The sequence below is a fragment of the Pangasianodon hypophthalmus genome, chromosome 2 (assembly GCF_027358585.1).
Source record: "Pangasianodon hypophthalmus isolate fPanHyp1 chromosome 2, fPanHyp1.pri, whole genome shotgun sequence".
Taxonomy (NCBI): domain Eukaryota; kingdom Metazoa; phylum Chordata; class Actinopteri; order Siluriformes; family Pangasiidae; genus Pangasianodon; species Pangasianodon hypophthalmus.
Window position 1 is genome coordinate 21,299,073 of NC_069711.1, and position 25,692 is coordinate 21,324,764.

At 37.4% G+C, this 25,692-nt stretch overlaps 1 protein-coding gene and 1 long non-coding RNA gene across 3 annotated transcripts; one reads left to right on the forward strand and one right to left on the reverse strand.

Moving 5' to 3' along the window:
• Positions 1–5,277: 5,277 nt before the first annotated feature.
• On the reverse strand, positions 5,278–19,178 carry ak4 (adenylate kinase 4). 2 transcript variants are annotated; one of them, XM_026930493.3, is made up of 6 exons: positions 19,016–19,178; positions 18,669–18,908; positions 16,267–16,386; positions 12,966–13,138; positions 10,887–11,005; positions 5,278–6,646 (listed from the first exon to the last, which is right to left on the reverse strand). In XM_026930493.3, exons 2-6 carry the CDS (start codon positions 18,808–18,810, stop codon positions 6,520–6,522), a joined length of 681 nt encoding a protein of 226 aa, XP_026786294.1. In that variant the 5' UTR covers positions 18,811–18,908; positions 19,016–19,178; the 3' UTR covers positions 5,278–6,519. The 2 variants fall into 2 exon arrangements, with proteins under 2 accessions (XP_026786294.1, XP_026786285.1); XM_026930484.3 differs by having other exon boundaries at positions 18,669–18,828; positions 19,016–19,177.
• Positions 19,179–19,742: 564 nt separating this feature from the next.
• LOC113526220 (uncharacterized) lies at positions 19,743–24,666 on the forward strand. The gene is made up of 2 exons (XR_003402742.3): positions 19,743–22,422; positions 23,015–24,666. It is a non-coding gene; the product is annotated as an uncharacterized LOC113526220 (long non-coding RNA).
• Positions 24,667–25,692: the final 1,026 nt, after the last annotated feature.

Here is a 25,692-nt window from a genome sequence, read left to right on the forward strand (position 1 = left end):
TTCAGCAAAATTAGGAAAATTGTATCACTGTCCAAATACTTATGGACTTGACTTATTATTATTATTATATACATTATTATTATATATATATATAATTATATATATAATATTATATTATTATATTATTATTAATATATACATATTTTATCATTATTATTATTTTTTTTATTATAATTATTATAATTATTATTACAAGTGACTACACCTTCAGAAAACTGATAGACTGCTCATGCCCTGTGTGTGTGTGTGTGTGTGTGTGTATGTGTGTGCATGCGTGTGTAACAAGTCAAGTAATTGAGTAAGAAAGTAACCTTTTAATCAACCTAGGTAAAACATTTAGAGCTTTGTGAATGGAGACTCTCCAGCCCAAGGCTGTTTCTTTCCTGAAGAATGATTTAGTTCGGTGTCAGCGTGTTGGTGTTGCAAGCTTCCGTCTTTGGACGCATTACTTGGCAGCCAACAGGCCTGCATGCTTTCTCTTAAGACTAACTGTGTCTAGGAAACTGAAAGAGGAGACACTGGGAACTTAGTGTATATGAAGGCTTCCATACAAAGAGCTGTGCTGCTGTCTGCACATAAGTTGCTGACTTATCATTGACCTTTTTCTGCATTGTTAGGAAACAAGCAATAAAGCTCTTGCACTTTGGTTTGCTGTGTAAAAATCAAACATTCTCCTTCTTACATTACTCTTTTATCAAACTCATGCACTTGGGTGGAAGCATCTGGGGTGTGGGTTAATATAATACTTCTATGAAGTAGCTGTTTAACACAGGTCTTGTGATCTTTTACGATGGTTTTAACTTATAAATTTCTTCTACCCTCTTGGATAGCCATGAAAGGATAGTACAGTAAATTCTGCTGATCAAAGTTCCCAAATGCTGATCTCCAATTCTCTATAACAGCCTCAAGTTATGAGTAAAGTAGGACAAACCGCCAGTGAATATGGATGAAAAAAGATATTTCCTCTCATTACAGGAAATATTAAAAGAGTGAATTTAAAGTATAAAACACTAAGCTGTGTTTCTATGGTTTGTAATTTGAGAGACTGAACATGTGGAACTACTTCCCTTTTGTATATGAGACAGAAAAAGACTACTATTTTAATGACTAGTACTATTCTGCTTTTATTTTATTTGTCCTTTCTTAGCAAATTTGTTGTATAAGGTGGGTTTTAGAGATAATAAGTGATCAACCAACCAGTGGTTAGTGCAGGTTTCAAATGTGATGTGCTGAAAGACTATTTGGAAAAGATAGAGAGAGGGCCAATTCTTCTTGGTTTTATTAGTGATATAAAATGCATATTGTTAGATTTATATCAATACATATTTCCAGTGTTGCCAACTTTGTTTTGAACTTTTTAGACCTCTTTAGTGACATTATTTCAAAAAAGTGCCTGGTGAAAAAAGTTCTAGTGAATTTTTACAGACATTAGTGACTGTCTTGCACTCAGTACGGTCCTCCAGCTCACATCACAGCTTCCTGTTACATAGAAGTTTATAGAGCAGGTTTACTCAATTAATTACTCATCACCAGTGTGTATAGCTTGACTGAGCTGTACTTGCATGAGCCTGTGTTCCCAATGGCCAATCACTGATCAGAATTTTTTCCCTATACCCAATCATTGGTCAGTATTGTTTGTTCCACCCACACATTTCTTTGTACTTCAATTTAAACTTTGTTCTTGGGGATATTGGTGATAAAGATATCCTTCTTTCTATAATAAATAAGTTATAATCTATTCTTTTCTATTATGATAATATCTCTTCTATTCTGTTCTGTTGTGAAAATCTTCCTTTTATATAACACATTCTGATATGCAAATAATCATAACATTTCAATGAATATGTAAATAAATGTATGATGTCATCTAGTGAAGAGTTGGCAACATTACATTTCTAATCACTAAACACCTCTGACTATTTGTTCTGATTTATGAAACTGTCCCACTATAGCACACTTTTATAGGTCTCACAATACAACAACAATACCACATTTTGTTCTACTTTCTCTACTTTATTACTGTGACTTTATCTGAAAGTGCTTCCAGCATGAAACTACATGTAGCATATTTTATTATCTAGATTATTATCAGAAACTCCCTCCAGCATTACAATATATGCGGAAGAGTAAGAATTGTGTGTGCAAAGTGAAGTGCGCATGCTCAGAAAGCCATTGTTTAGGAAGACAGGGATAGGAAGGACAATTCAGAACACCTGTCGTGATGTTGCGCGCCGCGAGCGTCTGCCTGGGCGGAAGTGACGTAATCTCCATGGAAACAGGCAGAAACGCGCTCTTATAAATCATGAACAGGAACAACATGTCAATACTGTACTATATTATACTATACTATAGGGTGCTATACTAAATTGACAATCTAAAGATTTCCCTATGCTTTTGTCGTCATGAAAATATGTAAATTACGTATTGTTGTGGCAAACAGTATTCTATATCTGTAAACTATTGTCTCTCAAAATTAAGCGCACATCTTCAGTGAAGCACAGGCTGAATCCCAATCGTGGCTCTAGGGCATTATATAGGGTGTACTCCAGTCTCAGTGCTGCATGCCCTATGTAGTGCACCCTTAAAGTGCGTCAGCTGCGATTTGGAATTCCGGATTCGATGACGTCGAAAGATTCGGTGCCTAACACTTCCGTTTGCGAGGAGCTCGCGCAGCTCAGGCTACAATACATCATACAGCCAGTGATGTGTGAATGAAAAAGAAACGTTCAAACACATCTGCACAGACTACAGCTGCAAATGATGTCGCTCCTGAACTCGCACACGTGCCTTCTGCACGCAGGACACTGACATGTTATTGTGCACCATAACGTTTAAACGGTTAATGGCATCATGCATGCATTTTGACATTTTAGGAAATGCATCAGTGATCTGCCATCTGTTTATGTCCAAGCCGCATGTATATTTCAGCCAAACCGTTTCTACAGTCAAGAGGTGAACCTTTTCAGCGATAAGCCCCTTGCTTCAAAACAAAAACACTTCTCATGTGTCAGTGATTTTCCGCCATTCAGATCGAGTCGGTGCATTAAATGCATGGAGCCATATTGCATGATGACTGCATATGGAGGTGATCTTGGCCCTATTATAATGTACATGATGTGCAGCGACTCAGATCATGATCACAGCGCGCACGACGCATTATGTAACAGTACTATCTCCACTGAAAACGCGCGACAGTGGCTATGCATGCTGGTGCCTTTTTTTTAATGTAAATAGAAATAAGGTCATTGCAGCGCTTACCTTTCAGCGCGTGCATTCTCCAGTCGGCCGCGTGTCCAGCTGATGCCACAAACGCTGACCTTTGATTTGTCATTCGCTGATCACTAAAGGTCAGATGATCACTGCTTCCTGGCGTGTGGAGCCGCGCTGTAGGAGAGGAGGCGAGAAAGCGCGGCGTTTGGGGTGAAGGACGGATGCAGGGCGTTTATTCCGGGTCTAATGCCCGCTTTAACATGATACCGGATTGGATGCAGAGCCGCATCACGGAATCACGCGCATCCCGCTGTCATGCCGCGCGCCGCTGTGATGTCACAGCCGGTTAAAGCACACATCCTGTCTATCTATCTATCTATCTATCTATCTATAGTATCTCTAAGGTTTAATTAGTTCTCTGTAATCTACACTCATTTGTCCCATTAGCCTTGCACATTTTTAATAGAAATATCTATCTATCTATCTATCTATCTATCTATCTATAAGGTTTAATTAGTTCTCTGTAATCTACACTCATTTGTCCCTTTAGCCTTGCACATTTTTAATAGAAATATCTATCTATCTATCTATCTATCTATCTATCTATCTATCTATAAGGTTTAATTAGTTCTCTGTAATCTACACTCATTTGTCCGATTAGCCTTGCACATTTTTAATAGAAATATCTATCTATCTATCTATCTATCTATCTGGTTTAGTTACTTCTCTGTAATCTACATTCATTAGTTTCATCAGCTCATTAGGCATCCTTTTAATAGAAATATTTATTTGTTTGTTTGCGTGTTTGTTTCACTAGCTGGCTGGATATTTATTTTTTTCATTTGTTATGTTTATTTGTCTGTTTTAGGTAAAAAAAAAAATTAGATTTTCAAACATTTTTATGTATTTATTAAAAAAAGCAAAAAATGAAAATTGTTGGATGTTTCTAAAAATGGAGTCACTGTTTGTTGTTATAACGTAAGTGATAACAGGAACTCACTTGTCTCATGGACGTTCCACAACATTAAATGTAACTTTAAATGGTTATGTATCTTGCAATAATAAATTAAAAGTTGTAATCTGTGACAAATCACAGCAGTATAAGAGCAATAAAACATTTCAGGACCTGCTTTGATAGGAAAATAATCCACTTCTGGGTGGTAACAGTAATTCCACATTGTGTTGGATCGCATCACACCACCCCGGTGTGGATTATTTTCCTATAACAGCATGTCCCATCATGCTTTATTCCTTACTTATACCTCAGCACTGTTGAATTGGCTATTGGAATTGGTCAGACAGTGTTAATTAATTTTCTATAACAGCATCTCTGACAGCAGTGCAAATCACAGGTTTGGGTTATTCTAATATTCTAATATGTTATCATTTTACAGTAATAACTCATTCACTTGTATAGTGGATGCTTTACATAATACAATAAATAGATTAAAAATTGTTGTTTTTATTCAACAAAGAAAAAAATATAATCATTGATTTGGTGAAGTTTCCTGTAAGGAGACATTTATTTAATCATTTATGGAAGGAGTCTCCAGTGTCTGTCAGTCAGTCACTTTTCTGACACTGGAAATCTTTCGGATTGAGAAATTTGTACCTTGCGCTTTGTCAGTAACATGGTAAGCTGTTTGTTTTTTTTTAACTTCAAGGGAATGACTCTTTATACTGTAGCTGCTATAACGTAAGTGATAACAGGAATGAACTTGTCTCACAGATGTTCCATAACATTAAATGTAACTATAACTGTTAAAAAGTATGATGTGTGGTTCATGAATAAATTACAAGTTTTAAATGTTGGCAAATTACAGTGGTATAAGAGGAATAAAAACATGACAGGGCATGCTGTTATAGGAAAATAAACCTGTCATGTTTTATTTCTTATATAGTATTAGCATTACTTTGTAAACAGGCTTTGAGAACGGCAAGATCAAATGCTTATCTCGCTTATTTCAGTTTGTTAGCTATGATACATGGTGCACTCTATTGAGTAACAATAACACAATTTTATGTTATCAGTGAATGGTTAAAAATAAATCACTGCCACACTACTGATTTTTAGAAACAAGAAAAGATTTATTTGGTTTAGAGATGACAAATTCAGAACTGTGTGGTATTGCACAATAAGAGAGTGAGGGGGTTTGTTTTGACCTTTGGCTTGCATATACTGTATTGTGTCTATTGAAAGAGACACGCATAGAGAGAGTTGTAATGCTGTGAAAAGGTTAAGTAGCTCAGAGGTAATGTAGTATTTGCTTTCATTTAAACTTGCATATAGAGATTATCCTGCCTCACCTCTATCAGCCTGCAGCTCAGACACTGTGGTTCACAAGCTTATCTCAGTCTTTTATCAAGACAGGTGATTTGTAGCATAGGAAAACAGCATCAACTTTTCCAAAAAATATTAAGTATTCTTTTCAAAATCATACAAAACTACATAATTAATTGTAAATTGCTGTTGGCAAAAATTCTCACTGAGTCACAGTTAAATTACAGAAAGAGTTTGATATTGAACCTGTCAGTGTTCTCAATGTATATGGCACATGTGACATTCTGTACATGTAACATTTTCTCAAAGTCCTAACCTCCAACAGTCCAAAAATTCAGCTCACACACACACAGACACACACACACACACACACACACATACACACACACATTTCATTTGCCTGAAAAAACTGCAAGCACAGTGTTATTTAAGTCTGTGCAGGCACTGTCTGTGCAGGCAGTAACAGTTGAAGTCATATAAGAACATTGATGGAACATTCCAGAGAGAAAGGCAGCATAAGACACAATCACATGTTCCAGTAAGACCGAGTAGTGTATCAGAAAAAATGATAGAAATGACATAATCAGATAAGTCACAGGAATATTGGAATAATATTTCCCTTTCCATTCAGTCACATATATTCATTATTACTAACTTATTACACACACAAACCTTTAAACCATCTATCCACCCTGATTTGTGAAGATCTTACATATTTCTACTTAAAGTACATACTTATATATGGCTGTGTTTTCTTAAAAACACTAAAAATGAATAACCAGGTTAGTCAGCAGGTATTCTTCTGTTGCTAATGATTGATAAAGCAGACAGAGGCTTTGGCATGTTCCTTGCTGCATCTAAAATAATGCTTAAAAAATAAGATGATTCAGATGATTCATTCTTGATACACTGTATTTAATAGAAAGAGAGGGATAAAGACTATAGCTTTTTTAAGGAACGAACTATGTAACGAAGGTCTAAGTGATGACTGATATACCTCCATGTAGAATTAACCATTAACCGTTTCTTCAGTGGGTTGTGGCCCTTTGAGCATCTGCTAGGTCTGTCGGGATCTTTGCGCTCAGAAGTGAGCTGACGTAAGGCCAGATCCGGTCCGTCTCTGTGTCCGAAAACATGTGTAGGATGCCTTTGGCCCTTGAAATTCACATGACAACTCTAATGAGCTTAATGTATAGTCTATAACTGTAATCATCACAAATGCTCTATTTACATGCAAACATTTCCCACAGTTTTAATCAATGAATTTCAGAGAAACAGTTTGCACGCAACTCTTATCGGTGCATACACATAACATGTGCTCTACGCATGCAGTGAGCGGCATTTAGTGTCAGTGTTTCCACAGAAACAAGAAGTACAGACCTCCTGTCAGTGTGTAACAAGTGGCTCAGAATATCAACTTGTGTTTATACGGTTTAAATTTCAGTCTCAGCAAAATGTCCCAATGACCCAAATTTCCGCACATTTATTTTTCAATCTCATAAAATGCATAAAGATTTATTAAAGGGCCATTTTACTGTCCATCAACATCCAACATGACCCACAAACACATGCACAGAATAGAGAATGACAAGCTTCCAACTGTTAAAAACTGTTAAAGCGATTAAAAGATTTACATGTGGATTATTCTTTTTATGTTGTTGTTTAATGGATTATTACACAGATCACCCACCTGGTCAGATAGAAACTTCATTCAAATTGGTCAGTCTGGTTTATTCTATAATTTTTTTTTTATTCCTACTGAGCTATCAGTCTGATGATTAACATATTATATTGAGCGCTGCTGAATGCTCAATTCTGATTGGTCAGAAGGTGTTCATTTTCTATAACAGCAGCAAATCACAGGTTTATATTAATGCACTCCATCTTATATGTTATCTTTTCTATAGTAACAACTTGCACAGGGACTTGAGGTTGAGTTACAGTAAGGTTTTATGTGAGGAGATGTTTATTTAACATTTTTTAGAAGGAGTCTCCACTGTCAGCCTTTTGAAACAACTGTAACCTTAAGTTTCCTGACACAGAAAAGTCTTCTTGATAGATGACTTTTCAGTTTCGCTGTAACATGACAAGCTGCATTTTTTTTTTTTGGTCTTACTGGCTTCGAGGCTGATGAGGGAACAACAGTTTATAGCTGCTATAATGTAAGGAATAAGAGGAACTAACTTGCAAATGTTCCATAACATTAAATGTAACTATATATAGAATAAGAAGAGGAGTAAAAAGCTTTGGGAAAACTGTGTTAAACTGTTGCTGTTGTTGTTGTTGTCAAACTGTGCAACAATGCAGATATTTCAACGTGACATACACTCTACAAATGCAAGAACTCCAGAAGTAAAAAAAAAAAAAAAAAAAAATTACACCTGCAGTGAAACAAAGCAGCAACTTCCTGTTACACGTCATTCAACAACCATTTTCATTTTTAGTGTTCTGTCCATGTCAGCTGCACTGTATCACTGTATTGGTACTTGCTGAGTACACTCTGCATTCATTACATTGCTGTTGTATTATTACTGCTGCACAAAGCTTAACTCTACTCGCAAATTCTGTAGTGTCTAAATCCAGGATACACACCTCTCTAGAATGTAACACATTTTTTCCACTCAGTTTCACTAACAATCCTGACATGACCTGAAAAGCTCTGGCCATTCAAACTCATCTGACTTGAAGCACTGTTGAACTGACTCATAGAGGGCTTCGGTTCCCCTATACACAGTTAAACTAGAATGACATTAACGGTAAGATTGAAACCCAAGATTGAACTCTAGAGTATCACTAAGGTTTGATTAGTACGCTGAAAAGTTCAAGTTAGTATGCTGAAAAGTTCAAGCTGTACTTTTAGGATTGGTCTTTTTGTCATTAACATTTAAACAATGAGTGCAAAACAACTTTGTGGGTAGCAGGAAATATCAACAGCCAACAATTACCTAGAGCTTTTAATTAAATGTCTGAATTACTGTCCTAGTATTTCCCCCATACTCCTCTTGTTTCCTGCACTCTAAAAAAAATTATAGTAATTTCCTGCAGCAGTGTTGCCAGGAAAGTACAGTAAATTTACCTCAAATAATTGAAAAACATATTTACTGTAATATATTTACAGGTAATTACTACAGTAATTACAGTATTTGTTACTATAATTATGTTTACAGTAATGTAAGCATAATTACATTACTATGTTTTTATAATCATGTATATTCCAGATGATTTCACAGTAATTTACTGGCAACAAATAATACAGAATGACATTATAATATAAAATACATTGCAATAGATGATGTGTTTTACCCAATATGACTTGCAATTGAGGCAGGATACAACTGAGCAGTTGAAGGTTAAGGGTCTTGCTCAAGCACCCAACTATGGCAGCTTGGCGGTACTGGGCTTCGAACACACAACCTTCTGATCTGTAGCTCAAAGCCATAACCACTTCCCTCAACTAGCTTGTACTGAGTCAAAAATGATTTTCAGTGCCAATTTTTATTTATATATAAACTTAAGCTCAAAGAGGGTTTGTGTTCAACTAAAATAGTCACAAAAATGAAGAGCACTAATTTGCAGACGATGACACAGATAGAAGCTGTACCATTCTCAGTCTCACCTAAAAAATTAGATATGCATTGGATTTTCTGGTATTTTACTGTAAAGTGTAAATAAGTGCATTAGTCTAACTGTCCAGTCATGAACAGTATTGTAAAAAAAAAAATACTGTAAACTGACAGCATATTTTCTTTTCTTTTACAATGTGGCTTCGACTCAATCCTGTGCCCTGGGACAGTTTGTTTAACTCCTTCATCTGTGTCCTGACCTCTGCTATAGACTTTGATTTTTGGTTCCATTTACTTTACACACTTACACCGTGTGTCCCTACAAACATCAAAATACAATACGTTTGTATATCAATTAGGCCGGACAGCATCTATCCAGATGGTTACAGTGTACCACACCTCACAGAAATGTTACTATAGGTTTTACTTTGTAAATTAATTTCTATTTTTTATATTATTTTAGTTTAGATTTTTTTATATTATTATATTTTATTTTTTTTGTGTAGCTTTGTTAGTCTGTATTATTACTGTTATTACGCACTGGAATGATTCTGTGTCTGGACCACCTTCACTGCCCATCTCTATAAACACGTACATTAGTATATATTTGGTACACAAGCTGGTGAGACAGAGTGGGTTGAGAGAGGTTATTATCATGAGCATGAATATAAAAGGACTCATGGGTTAAACAAGTGAAGAAGGTTGTTGTCCACCTCAAAGATTTTAGAAATTAGCAGGTTTTTTTTAAGGGTTGCACTTTGCAAGCCACACTTTAAGGGAGAAGTTCTCTCATGACCTCACCTACAATTCAGATTTTTCACAGACTTTTCCTAACTCCTTACTTTGAAGGTTGTTGTGTTTCCTGGATTTGAACCATGCCTGTTTACCTGATTACTGATTTTTCATGTTTAACCATGTCCTGTATTTTACTCCTGAACTTCTTCTAGTAATGGTTTGCCTTCTGCCATTGTGGAAGAACACATATTATAGAGTATGCTGCTCTTTGATTTGCTGCAGTTTTTACTACCACAATCCGCAGTCGTGGCCTAATGGATAGAGAGTCGGATTTGCAACCTGAAGGTGAACCTGAAGGTCGTGGGTTTGAGTCTCAGGTCTGGCAGGGATTGTAGTTGGGGGGAGTGAATGATCAGCGCTCTCTTCCACCCTCAATACCACGACTGAGGTGAGACCCTTGAGCAAGGTACCGGGCGCCGCAGCAAAAAAGTCTGTTCACGGTGTGTGTGTGTTCAGTACTGTGTGTGTGTGCACTTGGATGGGTTAAATGCAGAGCACAAATTCCTAGTATGGGTCACCATACTTGTCCACAAGTCACTTCAAAAAAAAAAAAAAAATATTCATGATCGGTTTAACCAGTCAGATCACACAGTGATTTTATTTAACATATTTCTTCAACCCTCCTGAAATTAATTCCTGACTACTCCTCTTCAAGAGCAGACAGTAGCTGTAGAATCTACTTGTTCCACATGAAGTATTATGTGTGAAATTTATTTTGACTTTATTTATTTATTTATTTATTTTTAAATTGATATAAATGTGTTAGTTATTTTTTAATTTAGTTTATTAGTTAGAGAGCAAACATGGCCTCATCGCACCTTTGGTCATGTAAGCCTCTCTGAGAACCTGTGACTCTAACACTGTCTCTAACACATGAATGCTCATCAAGCTTGTGTTGCTTATTAATAAAAAGAGAAGACCCTGTCCTCTGTCGGACTCATACTGTAAATGTTGGGAGTCAGTTTACAAACTTGTACAAAGAAAGTTTGTACAAACTCCAAGCTTTTGCTACAGAGTGAACACCTCAGGAAACTTACCTGTATAAATCTATGACAGGCTTTGCCACGTCTTTGTAGTGCCTCAATCTGGCAACCAGTGCCTCTGGTTTATCATCTTCATGTTGAATCAGTGGCTCACCGCTGATATCGTCCACTCCCTAGTAACAGAAAGGCAGAGAATACGTGCGGCTTGTTTTACACACGTTCCAGAGGAAGGACATAAGTGCTCTAAATGTTAGTGATAACAGGAAATAACTTTTTTTTTCACTGACGTTGATATGTACAGTTTTTCCTTTACAGAGACTACTTCAATATATCAGAGGCAGTCATAGCAAAAGAAACCTGAGCTCAAAGATTTGTACAATTGATTCATGGAACAGCCATGAAAACAGATCAAGCAGCACATGCATGCCCATTTCTGTGGTATTTGATACTGCTAATATTTTATGGACATCATATAATTTCACACAAGCTATATGCAGTAACTATTTTATGACCTACAATATAACAACTCATTAACAGCACTCCGTGGAATTTACTCACAATAATAGGCCTACACACCCACATTGCCCAGCTTTTCATGCTTTCTACCAAAAAGAAATCCTTGAACTCCTTGAATCCCTCACATGCCACATTAAAGCACTATTCACTGACATACCCATGTTACAGATAACATACAAACATCCTAGTATTAATATCACTACTTTTCCCCATTTTGGTCAATTCCCAACCACTAGCCAGTTCTCTCCAGTGGCACAACAGATACACACTAGGGCAAGGGTGAGGGCTAAAACATGCAACCTTCTAGACATGTGCAGCTCTGCCACCGCATCTTTTCAAACTACTGTTCATGCAACGTCACAGGGCAGCCGAACACCCTTGGAGAGAAGCACTATCTGCCCTCTTCCACATACATGAGCTCACAGACACTCTTTATTGGCTAGTGTTTTTCAGATCAACAGGAGGGGAGTAAATCCCATCCAGACAGCACGCTCAGGTTGGGACATTGTCACAGAGCAGCTTTTCCAAGCTCTGGTTGTAGATCGAGGTGGCAAGGAAAAACTCACCGAAGACAACACAGAAAAGAAACCTTGACAGGAACCAGACTCAAAAGGGAATCCATGCTCTTCTAGGCAACACCAGATAGTGAGTAAAAAGACAAAACTAGCAGTTATCTAACAGCAATGTGCTTCCACACTTTTGTCAAATCTGGATCCACCACCAATCCTGGAATCAACAATCCAAACCAGTTTTGACACTTGCACATTCCCACTCTCCTGCATACTGAACGACTCACCTGTTACGCATTACTGCTCATTCATTTTCTTGTATATATACCAGACCTCATTCTTTCACTTCATATGAATTTCACTTCAGGTTTTCCCTGTTGACTATCTCTGGTTTTGATTTAAGGTTTCATCCTCCGCCTTGTTTTTTGATCTGTTTGCCTGAAGATCGACCTCTGCCTATTTGACATCGATTTGCCTCTCAGTTAGGATTGTTAATAAATAGCTTGCATGTACACTCTTACAGAAGAGTCACATGAACTTCATGTGTGCATAATCTCATAATTTCATGTCTTTTACACATTATTCATTTATTTTCACATTACTTTTTGATTTATTCAGATGTGATAATAACTATTCTATAGTTATTACTAATAATAATTATTCTTATATTAATTCTTAGTAATAATTATTCTTCACATGATCATGCATTGTTTAAATGATGTCACATGTTTACTTGACTTCACAATTCACCTTCACATTTTCAACATGTAATCACATATTATTCAAATCACATATTATTCACATGTGAAAACCATGTGAAATGTATGTGATTTCTGTAAGGGCATTCATCTTCCTCCATCTTGTGACAGATTTGTGTTTGACCCACTGTATATCTAAATTTCCTGTTGTTATTTTAAGTTCTTTTTTTTCTATGTATTTCCTGGTGTATTTTTACCCACAAAATCTAAGCTCTTTCTTTTAAGAAAACAAAGGATTCATCCAATTTTATTAAAAACAAAAAACAAAAAAACATGGCTGTCTGATTTAAATTAAATCATAGTACAATACCCTTTCTCACTCTGCAGATCAGGAAAGGAGAGACATCTACCTGGACACGGGGAGGGTTAAAGCACATGTTGTACACCCTCCCGCTGGCTGGGTGGATCCAGCGATGACGCAGTCTTTCCTTCAACGTCTCCAGAGGAATGTTAAGACTAATGACCACATCAAGCTCGCAGGCACTGTTCAGAGCCTCGGCCTGGGCTAGAGTCCTAGGAAAACCTAGAGAAAAGGACAAGACACTGAAACACTGCAGAACAAATCAAGGAATCCAGTGGTTATATGATTGCACTGGCTGCTACAGGGCTCCCATCAGAGAGAAAAGATTCATAGGATGGATTTTAGTCTCTTTTGCTTCTGCACAGGCTAGGGAATGCATGAGATAAATAAATAAACTGTCACATTCAAGCTATTATTCAGTGCAGTGAGTCTAATCAGTCCCTGAATTCAAAATGGATTTCAGTCTTGACGGTCATGGCAGCTGGAGTTGTTTCTCTATTCATCATTTAGAAGCAGAACTGATAAGCTTCCCATTAGATTAACCAAAAGTCTTTAAGATTTTATTACAGGTCCACTTGCCCTGACTACCAAATAATGACACGTTATTGTTCTACAATATTTTACCATAATTTAGCCCTTACAGCATGTATTTCATAACGCTAGTAATAAGACGCAGTCATGGATCTTATTACATCTCCCAGTTTATATTTGTTATTAGATCTCGCCATATACACCATACCTTTAAACCCAAGACTATAGTGAAGTGTATTCCGATTGGAAGAGGTTTGCAGCTCAAATGGAACCAGGCACCAATGTTTACAAAGCTTGGAACAAATCAGACTGAAGTTGTGTCAACTTGTTTTTAGGTCGGACCCCACCCTCTTCGCTCTGCCAGTGTTTTATATCTGATCTTTTACTGATTGCAGGCATTTAAATAAATATGCAATCTATCTTTTTCCAAGCAGTGGCTGCCATGTGAAGTATTCACTTGCTAGAGTGGTTATGTAACAGGGCGTCTTAGTTAACAGCCAATTGAACACATGAGGATTTTGGAAAGTATGTGGCCATATAACAGTACTTTTGCCGTGTTCAACTAAAGATTGCAACTCCGAATTTCTGACCTCCTACTAGGAAAAAACAAAGGAACGTCTCCTCAGCTTGGAATTCATACTCAGAAATTCAGAGTTCAGAATATGGTGTCATGTCACTATGTCTGCTCACACCGTCAACAGTAAATAAACTATCACTTCACTCCTTTAAATGTAGTATTTACTTTAGATCAATCAACAGAGATACACGGACCATACAGGTCACTGTACGGTCACCTGAGAAAGTAACTACATCATAAATCCATCATCACTAACGTTGCTAACAATACACATGCTTTCATGGAGGCATCCATGCTTTTTCCCATGTTGTAGCTCAAACGTACCAAGCTCAGAAATGACCTAATTATGAGTTCAGACTTCCCACTACTAAGTTGAGTCAACCGCTGCATTATCTGTGCTAGTGTTTTGCTTAAAAAGCACTAGGGAAATGTACTGAGAAAAACAACTGGTACAAAAATCAGTCACTTCTAACAGCGAAGTTATACAAGCACACTGACACTGGCAATACCCATGATGCCCAGGAAAGTGTATCCTGATAGTAATATTTGCAACATAAAAACTGTTATTTTTATGTTGGTCAGCGTTATGCAGTAGTTAGTCTTCAAGTAAACTAGCAGTTTCATCAAATATCTCAAAGTGCTTAGAGCCAGTACTTAAAAATAAGTGGGATTTGTAATGTTTGGATTTTGTAAATGTTTGCTCATGCACAAAATATTTATTGGATAATTAATGTCCCAGCACTCTCTTAGTCCGGGCCAAATTGCACCTGCTGTATGTCTATCCCTCTGTGGTTTGGATTATTATACCATTGGGTAAAAAAAAAAACATTTGCAGCAAGCCAAAACTGGTCATGTTGCCTGGAGGCAACACAGTATCAGAGGAATCTACAGTATAAGAAAGAAGGATCCTAATATCTGTTCCACTGAAACCACAGCTACATGTATTTTCATGAACACAGGGCTGACATGGTACCTTTTCTTTCTTTCAGTCTGTAGTATCTCAACACATTCCCCCACATTCTCAAATTGGTATAAAATAGTTCCTGTTATCACTTACAGTATAGCAGTTATAAAGATAAGATAAGATGAGATAAGATAAGATAAGATAATCCTTTATTCATCCCCCAATGGGGAAATTTGCATTGTTACAGCAGCAAAGGATAGGAGACATAATACTTATAATAGTAATTATATACAATCTGATTATAAAAGATAGAGAAGCTATCAAGATATAAAGATATAAAAAATATATTTAAAAAAATAAAAATATAAAAAAGACTGCATTATTGCACTGCATTATTGCTCCGTTCCCAGTTGATACCCCACCACCCATTTTCTCTCTCACAGTTAATAAGACTAAAAAGCTAAGCATATCATGTTACTGAAAAACTGCAAAGTGTAAAGTCCTCTGTGCTAAAGACTCTCCTATGTTAGAAAATTTTAGCTCAAAAGTTATAACTTTACCTCTGAGTATTACACAGTGCTGACACTGGAGACTCCTTCTGTAAATGTTAAATAAACATCTGTGAGCAGATGTTTATTTTTTACAGCTTCACCATATCAACAAGTATAGGTTTTTCTTTGTTAGTTAAAAAAAAAATTGTAATCCACTTATTGTTAGGGTTAGATTATGTAGAGCATCTGCCATACAAGTCCCTGTCAATCAGCTGTTACTATAGAAACAATAACATATTTGAATAAAATATCAACCTGTGATTTGACTTTCATTTGACTTGAACTATTGCCAGGGCTGCCATTATAGAAAATGAATCAACACCTTCTAACCAATCAGAATTCAACAGCGCTGTGGTATAGATGAAGTTAAGAACTTGAATAGTCATGAACCAGAAAAATTGGGGAACTGGAGGATTAGAGCTACCATATATGTTGCCTTTCTTGTTCCTCTAATTCTAATGATTGCTCCTGTGCCCTTGAGCAAACTGCTTATCCAGGCTTGATGAAACATTGCAATGCTGCTGTCCCTGTCCGAATATAGTAGCCTTGCAAATTGGCACAGTGCTCTATTGCCTAATCAAGGACAAATACATGGAAAAATACCACTGTGACTATCAACAAACTGGAGTAACAACAATACATGGAGGACAGCAATAGAAAATATCCAGAGACAAATGATACTAACAAAAACACCTATTGTGAATAACATTTTAAAGTTCATCCAAAAGCCTGTTTGGAGGCTATGAAAAGTGGTGCAAAATATATAGCTATAAACTTTCTACTGTACCATCCAGCAGCCAGCTGTGGCGGGTCATCTCCTCTAGCCGGGGAAGCATCAGGCGGGTCATCACATGGTCTGGCACCAAAGCACCTTTCTCTATGTACGTTTTAGCCAAAACTCCAGCCTCTGAAAGGACGGATTAGATGAACAACACTGACCAATATTAGGAGTTCATTCTGATAGTATTAGACCATAGAACATTCTTTATTCTTGGAAACATATTTTTACATTTTTAAATATTCCATAATACTCAAAATGGTATCATAGACATGAGAACATCTGCACAGCCATTTCAATTATTGATGATCTGTAAAATCCAGCTGATTTAGCAACAACAACAACAACAAAAAAAAAAAAACGCAGCGCATCATCCCATTTATTTAGACTTAGACTTATAGTTCTTATTAATAGTAATGCAAAATAAGTGAAATTTACAAAGCATTGCCACCTTACAGCTGCAGGGTCCCTGGTTCAATCTTGGGCTCGGGCTACTGTCTGTGTGGCGTTTCTGTGTGTATCCTCCATGTGTCCGTGTAGGTGTTTGGGGTTTTCTGGTTTCCTCCCACCTCCCAAAAATATGCCAGTAGGTGGATTGGCTATGCTAAAATTACTCCTAGTTATAATTAAGGGTGTGAATGTGTATGCATGGTGCCCTGTGATGGACTGGAGTCCCATCCAGAGTGTATTCCTGCCTCGTACCCAGGGACTGGTTCCACTGCAACCCTTACCAAGATAGAGTGGTTACTGAAGCTGAATAAATGAACGGATAAAATTTCCATAGAAACTGCAAGGCACTGTTGTTTCTCAGTACCAGCGATAGCATGAGTTTTAGACAACAGCTCTCTCAGACATACTGTATGACCTCAGATTGAAGTTGAATTTAAGATACAGTTTTGAGAAACCTACAGACAATTTCAGTTGTATTATACTGTAAGTGGTCTTGGCTGTTTAAATTATTTGTAAATAAAGATATACCACTGTAAATTATTTGTATGGCTCTTTTTAAAGGTGTGTTAGGTAAGATTAGTCAATTTTTTTTCAAGATTGGATCTCTAAGAAATGGGTTTGATATATGAATACATTTTTTTAACTCCTTGATGCCACCCCATGAGCCTCCCTCCTACCCAACCACCCCGTCGTCCCCGCCCACCCCATTCCCACCCATGTATATAAAGCCCAGGATCTACAGTGGCCTGTTGAGTAGAGCTTCCACAAAACAGTAGATCCATCCAAACCCAAACAAGCATTCCGGACCGGCAGGCAGTTTTCCAAACAGGTTTTCTCAGCCACTTAATACACTTCTTCTAAACTATTATTTTTGATCATATCTCACATATTTTCCAGGTTATTCATACAAATAAGAATTTTTTTTTTAATCGCTTATTGCACCGTTAAATATTATTTCTTTATTATAATGAGATGAAGAAAGAACAAATCCACATTTTAGGAGTCTTTCCTTCATACATCCAACATTTACAAAGTGTCACATACTGTACTTTGTACTTTGTCTAACATATGGATTCATATACAGTTTTTTTGTTTTTTTATTATAAGATTACATGATGCAAATAAATATAAACTAAGTAACAGATTATCACCTTAGAAGTGAAAACTAAACCAAAGGCTACTATGATTGAATGACCAGAGACCTTTTCTCTCAGGATTCAGAAATTACTTGTGCAAAATAAAATAATAATAATAATAATAATAATAATAATAATAAAAAGAGGTTACTGGGCTAAAATCCCAGTTTTTAATCCCATTTCAGTCTCAGGAATGTTTACACATTAACGGGTTTTAGGATTAGATGGAAATCTAATCCTAACTTCCACAACTTGTTTGAGAATGTTGTTTCTATTTTTTTTTAAAAAAAAGAAAAAAAAAAGCTTCTGTTTGTTCTGTGGACGACTGGGATACATTTGTGCATGGTAGGCTGTACTATATTTGGAAGTATGCATTTCATTTCACAGGACTGCTTTAAAACATTCTGAATATTGCATGCATTATAGCCTACTTGTGAGAATGGCTGGAATTTTCCTTCAACCTTGTGAGGGATTTTGGTCGCCGGAGCTCGTGCACGGGGTTTTTGCTGAAACCTTTGGCCATTAGTGCTAAATAGCGTGCCAGTATATTACGCCTCCTACAGTAACTATGGTAACGGCGTTCTATTTGGTTCGACTTGGAAGTAGACTAAGTTTTCCATCCTGCTTCTTCTTGCTCGGGGGAGAAATTTAAGGTGGCGCACTATTCTGACTGAGTAGTGTTCCAGGCTGCGTGCGGTTTTGCACGCGCCCACATGCTGCTGTAGCTATACGTGAAGTTACATGTGTGTGTCTCTGTGTGTGTGTGTGTGTGCGTGCGTGCGTGCGTGCGTGCGTGTGCGGGGGGGAGGGGGGGAAAGCACGCACCAGTTTTAGCTGCGATGTTCTCGCGCAGGAAGTCACCGCTGGACAGATGTTGCAGGCCGAAACTGCTCGCCACCCGCTCCGAGATGGTTCCTTTCCCCGAGCCCGGCGGACCCAGGATCACGGCTCGGAACAGCTTGGACATGTCCTTCCCACACTGAACCTGGACAGAGTCACACGCGCTCCATCAGCTCTTTCTCTACATGCACTGCTTACTCCGTTACTTCACTGCACTTTTCTTCACTACAGGAAAGCGAGAGTGACTTTAGAGTTTCTGAGCACTGAAAGACAAAAAGGACAGAGTGGAAAAAAAGGGAAGGAAAAAATAAAAAGACAAACCCGCCCCCAACCTGATGTGCAGTTTATGCAGGCTTTTTCACAGAAAGAATAAACAATCCCGAGTTTTCCTGCTGGTGCGCTAACGCGTTTATAAGCGATCTCCACCCAGCCGTGCTGGAGATGGTGGGGTCACCTCCTTCTCTGCAAATGAATGGACGAGAAATTTAAACGCCCTATTTTTCAACGCCTCCCAGCTCACCACATTCTGTCGGAAAAGCAGGCGAAGGCAACGAGAAAAGTCAGGCACGCACAGGATCATGGGAGTTGAAGTCCTTAAACAAAATAAACAAAATTCACTTGACGTTTAAGACCACAACAGATAAAAGATGAAAATATGTACTTTATATTAGAAGTCTTATGCACGTATAAAGAAATTCTGTAACACAAAGATTTCTTCTCAAATAATGGGATGAAATTTCTACATATAAAAATCATATTGACGATACAGAACAGTAAAGTCAATCTCTAATCAAAACTGGAATTTCAGAGCTTTTTGCACCTGTCCCTTAATACTGTGAACACCTGTAAGATAATATATCTGGAAAGAAAAAAAAAAGAAAATTTTTTTTTAGACATATCCTCAGTTACAATTTTTAGATTTTAGTCACTAAAAAAAGTTTTATAAGTCACCCTGTACTAGTCTTGTGTTTGCCCAATTAAATGCGCTCTAGAACAGTATGTCCCGCCCCCTGGGGTGGATGTTACTCTAGAAGTTTGTCAGCAGTAAACGTGGTTCGTTAGTGCACTGGAAAAACTAATTCGTAGATCAACATATTTAAATTCAAGGCAGAATTTACGCTTTAGTAAAATGTGTAGCTTATACGTATTAATATTAGATTAAGTTTGTAAATGTACGCATTTCTGTTTAACGAGTTTAACATAAACTTGCCATTATTTACCCTTTAACTTTTTGCTGAACTTACATATTTTACAAATTCTGCCTTTAATTTAAATACATCGATCCATGAATTCATTTTTTTCAGTGTGTGCTTTTGGCTGTGTCTTTCTACACACTACTCCCTTTTCTAACAATCCCTTGGCTAAAAAAAAATGACTGGAGTTAATTAGTTGCCGATGTCTGACCTTGGCTCCAACATGTATGGCATAACTCCAAAAAAAACATGGCGTCTTTCATCTAGGACATCATCCCTGATAATTCAACAGAAGTGGGTTAAAGCAACAGTTAGAAATCCCCTGATTTAAAAAAAGTGCTCTTGTCAAACCCGTCACTGTTCTCCATATTTAGATAATTCACTAGGCTACTGTCAAGTTTTGTTTAGATTCAGCGGAGGTTTGCCGTATCTCGAATACTATTGGCTGTTGTGTAAATGAGTCAGCACTTCAACATGCTATCACTCTGACTTCTTGCCTCAAAAGCTATTACATCAACATATGAAATGAATTTCATGGGAACTTTAAGTTAAAAGAGCTCATCTACACCCTTGAAACTTTGGAACCCCATGGAATGAACATCATGTTTTGACAACTATTAAATCATTATGTAGGAAGGATATTTGTCTGAAACATCCTGTTTCTCCGGAAAATTTCAACATAATGTGTCTTAGTAAAGTGTTGGTCCACCACGAGCCACCAGAACAGCCTTAACGCTGCCTGGTATAGAGTTCTGGAACTGTACTGGATCCATGAACACCATTCTTCCAAACCATAGTCCCTCAGTTGGTGTTCTGATGATGATGATGATAGACCTGTGTAACATCACTCCAAAATTTCACTGGGGTGAGATCTGTCGACTGTGTCGGCCACAGTGCGTGAGTTACATCATTTTCATACTCAACAGACCATTCAGCTAGTCCTCATCATCCTGGAAGAGTCCACTCCCATCAGGAGAGGAATATTTCATCATAGGATAAAGGTGATTTGTGGTGAACCTTCTCTCTACTTACTTACTGTCCACTTTATTACATATGCCTTACTTTGTTCATTCACTTTGTGGGTGAACAGTTAGAAGTTAACTTTCCACACATGCTTTATTGTTAATTATTGTCTAACCCATCATCGGTGTCACTTTCTGACCACAAATGAGATATTTTGCTCTTGGCTAGACCTTTTTTGGTTGGTGGCCTGTTTCTCGATCCATCAGCTTCACTGAGGTGTTTAAAAACCTTGACAACATTGTTCCTCTTCATACAATTCACTTGTCACCTGATAGTATCACGTCTGTGTTACGACTCTGTTGATAATAGTTCATCACCCAAAATATTATGTTCTCAGCAGTGGCCCTTGTCCACTGGCAGACGGGATACAGGAGGCTAACAAACTGCATAGCATAAATGTATAGACAGGTAGATAGATACTCGTCATGCTTCTCATCTCGTAGATGGCTGACTAGCCGACCCGAGTCTCTGCTATGACTCAACGTATAGCTGTATTGCTTTCTGGAGACCCTGGAGGCTGATGTTTGCTGTGCCCACTAGGTCTATGTTGGATTTCTCATTAATATGACATTGAATATTGCTGGAGGATGGTGAGTGAGAAAAGAAGCTCTCACTAACAGCAAAACCGAAACCATTATTGCCCCTCATGTTTATGGTGAAACACCATTGTAACTGTGCTACCAATGTCCCCCTGTGACAGACAACCATTAACTTACAGCCTCTACCAACAAACCAGCACTAGAATTATTAAGCCCAAGACAAATATTTCAGGATAAACATATTTAATGTTTCAGGGTGGAGTTTTCCTTTAAAACTGGAAAGCAGTCTCAGGATCATTTTGCAGAATTCTTGAACTTTCCATGTATGACTTTAACCCCCTGTGCTATCTAGGAATGCACTTTTACGTACAGATCTCAGTGATCTCACTTCAGGGCTCACTTCATTGCATTCCTCCACTGCCATTTTGCAGGATTCATGGTAGAATAACAGGTTAAGTTGACTCTAAGGAAGAAAGCGCACTTGTTGATAGCAGTGGTGCAAAAAAAAAAAAAAAAACTCCAAACGTCACCGTCTGTTTTTTTTTCTTTTCTTTTTCTAGATGTTTCACATGAAATCAGGTCTCAGTTTTTCTAATTGCGACGCATATCATGTATTCGAGAGGAGCCTGCTGAACTGGGCAGGTGACGTCAGAAGTGGGCAGATGTGCGCGCGACGCTCTTCCAGGCACGTGCGCTCGTTGACAACATTTTATACCAGGTGATTTTTTTTTTTTTTTTTTTTTTTTTTTGTTTGCTTTTATAGCCTTCTACAAGACAATAACTAGAGAATTTTCTCCACACGAAGAGCGCTGGTGAGCTTCGGCACCCGGAAGCCTGCTGATTTTATTTTGTCACATGGCTCCGAGATTTTCAATAACAACAACAAAAATGGCGACATATCACGTTGCGTTGCTCGATGTGAGCTTGCTGCGTCATTAAAAGATATTCCCGTAAACACAAGCGAGAAGCAGGAAAGAAAGCCAGGTAAGTATCTTGACAAGCTGCTAAATGTGCATTTTAGCTGGTTACCGTGGCGACGAGGTGTTTTATGTCTTTGTCCTATGGATATACGTGCTGTTTGTTTTGGACGTGAGAGAGGGGTGTGTGCGCGCGCGACTGGGCGTTAGCGCGCAGTGTTTACGGATAAGAGCACTCACAACATGCAGGAATAACGCTCGACTAATGCTTTAAGCATGGGCATTTGTGCTACTCTTTATTAAGCTTTGCAAAATTTAAATAAAACAGCATTTTAGATACTTTCCCGATACTAACACCTCGTTTACCAGTGTGACATGTATGATTTATTAGATTATAACCTCCTACTGCATGGCATTCCAGCATGCTTTTATCCTAAGTTGAAAATTGAAATAACAAGCTGAAGATCCATATGTTATAACCAAATATAGACTACATCTTTTTTGTTGTTATTATCATCATTATTGCATCAATTGATCACTATTAACACTTGAACAAAAAAAAAAAAGAAAAAGAACGCGATCCAGAAAAGAAATTCTTATTTAAATGCTTGGATGAATTATAATTGTTGTTTCTTCACCATAGTTTCTATGTTGCGCAGATAGGTTAGGTGATATTAGGTCATTTTGGCAGCCACTGACGCCGTCTCGTGACAGCAAAAACCCCGACGAGCTGATCGACTTGTTTACAAGAAGAGATTTGCGCGGAGGGAGGGGCGCGAGTGGGCGGAGCTTTGCCGAGCGGCAAGGCGAGTGGACGAGCCGGAGAAGACGCGCCGCGGAGGGCGGAGCCTACAGGATAATAGCAAGCTGGACGTGAAAGAGGGCGGAGGGGTTTGTATGAGGTATCTGTTGGAGTGCTGTTTAACTGTTGACGCATTAGTCTTATTTTTTGTGATACTTAAAGTCTCCGAATAATAATAATAATAAAAAAAAAGACTTTGAGAGCTTGAGTCATTATATGTATCTTGGAAATATTTAATTCATTTATTTAGTAATCCATGTCTAATTAGTGGTCTGTATTGACTAGAGAATTGTCTTTACAACATAGATCCATGATCATGATATAATAATAACATAGTAACACAACACAACAACCCTGATTAAATAATAGCTTGATAATATTTTTTCTTTCAATGTTTATTCTGAGTGTGTGTATCATGTCACTGCTTTATTTATGTTGTGCTTCTTATGTTCTGTTTGCTGCTTAACAATGAATAATGCCCATGGCTCATATTAGCTTTGGGTAGCTGAGACAGAAAACACCATGTTAAATAACCACCTATGAATACAGCTTTGTTCTTGGGGAACAGTAAAAAGACAAAACCACTTCTCATGCCTGGGGATGTTCCTGTTAGAAAGTGTATGTAAACAGGTATGTGTGGAAACAAGACAGGGAGGTAGTATAATAGAGGGAATTCACTTATTAGTTTTAGTTAGCGTGAAAAGCAGTTGATTTATACTTCACCACTTTTCGTTTAATTCTCGAATCAAAATGACCTGTGTAATATAAATATAAAGTGGATTTGTACTGTTTCATGTTATGTACAGGTAATGGATCAAACACATTAAGTTTCATGTTGAAATTTTTTTTCTAGTATGGTAAATAAACTTTAAATAAACAAAAAATTAAAATGGGAAATTCTGACTTAAACAGAACACAAGGATTAAATACATTCTGTATGAAATATTCTACTTTTTAAATGAAATAAGCACAGTAATTCTGCATTTCTAAAATGTATACTTGGACTTTCTTCTTTTTCTCTTTTGAATTTTTAAATATTGAATTAGTTTACATTCACTTTAATCCTGTCTACAGAGGTAGTTTGTTATTTCCCGCAGTCGTATGTCTCCTGTGCGTAAGTATGATTTCTCATGATGTTTTCAGTATGGCTGAAGGTAAGGTATCTGATGGAGAGGACGGACCGGACTTGGCTCTTCTTGATGTGACAGGCTGCCCTTGTTCAGTTATCACAGTGCTGATGCTGTCCGTCTTAAAGGTACAGTACTGTGATAACTGAAGGATGGCAGCCATCTTGACATCTGGTTCTTGTGAAGAAGCCTTTCCTATCTTAACAAGTTCTGAATGGTTTGATTGTTGCTATTAGTTATTAGAATTAGTTAACCTAAACTAAATCTGAAACGTAGTCATTTCTAATACTGCACACATTCTTTTGTATGTGGTTTCAGTTGAATTCAAAAATACCATTCTGTATTGCTATGCAGATGTAAAATAAAAGGCTTCATACTGTCATTGTTTGTCTCATCATTATGTTTGCTGGGCTTTAAGAGTCTGAAATTTCTATGAAACACACTTTTACAAACTGTTACTGTATAATGTGAAGACTGGCCATGTTTCATACGATTGCTGTCAGAATGGAAATCCCCATGTTGCTTTTAAATGAAATACTTTGAGACATTGACATATTTACTAATTCTTTCATGGTTTTATCACGCACACACACGCGCACACACGCGCGCGCACACATACGCACATAGGTTTTGTTTTTACTATCCTTGTGATGTCCTTCCACTGACATAATTATTAATCCAGGTAATTAATGCGAAGTTTACAATTAAATCATACCCTAACTGTAATCTCAGTAAACAGAAGGAAACCTTAGGTGTTTTTTAAAAAATAAAACCTACAGAAAAAAACTTTCAGATATTCCCTAAACTAAGTCATCTGTATATTTCAGGTTCATGTATCAGGCTCTCTTTTTACTATGTCCATTTATGTACAAACATGTATTATGACTATGAAGACTTTCAAACAGTAAAATAAATATTTTTTTTTTTCTATGACAGCAGTCAGTGGAGTCACTGTAAATAAAGTTCAGGTCAAAAGCTCACTTCTCCTTTCTAATTCTCTTGCCCTTTTTTCCTGTTCTCATTTCCACTTATTTAAAGCTTTTCCTGTTGATCATAATTTTTCTAGGATAGATGAGTTATAGTTCCTGCTCTTGGCATTGGTTCCTGTGTCTTGCATGAAAACTAGAAATATTACTGTTGGCTGAGCTTCATGACTCCACACACTCACTGCCATATTTAGCCTCTGACTCATCCAACGTTAGGAGTTTCCAGTGGGACTTTAGCATTTTCTGTTTGTGTCATTGTTTCATTAGGGCATCTATCATGTCACATACTGTATATAGACTATTGCTACTGTGCATGTATCTATAGCACAACCACACAGAGAACTGCCAGTACATGATTTTTGTAATCAATGTAAACTATTTATGTTTCTACATTTGATCTGTATATGCTGAAATAAGGTTAG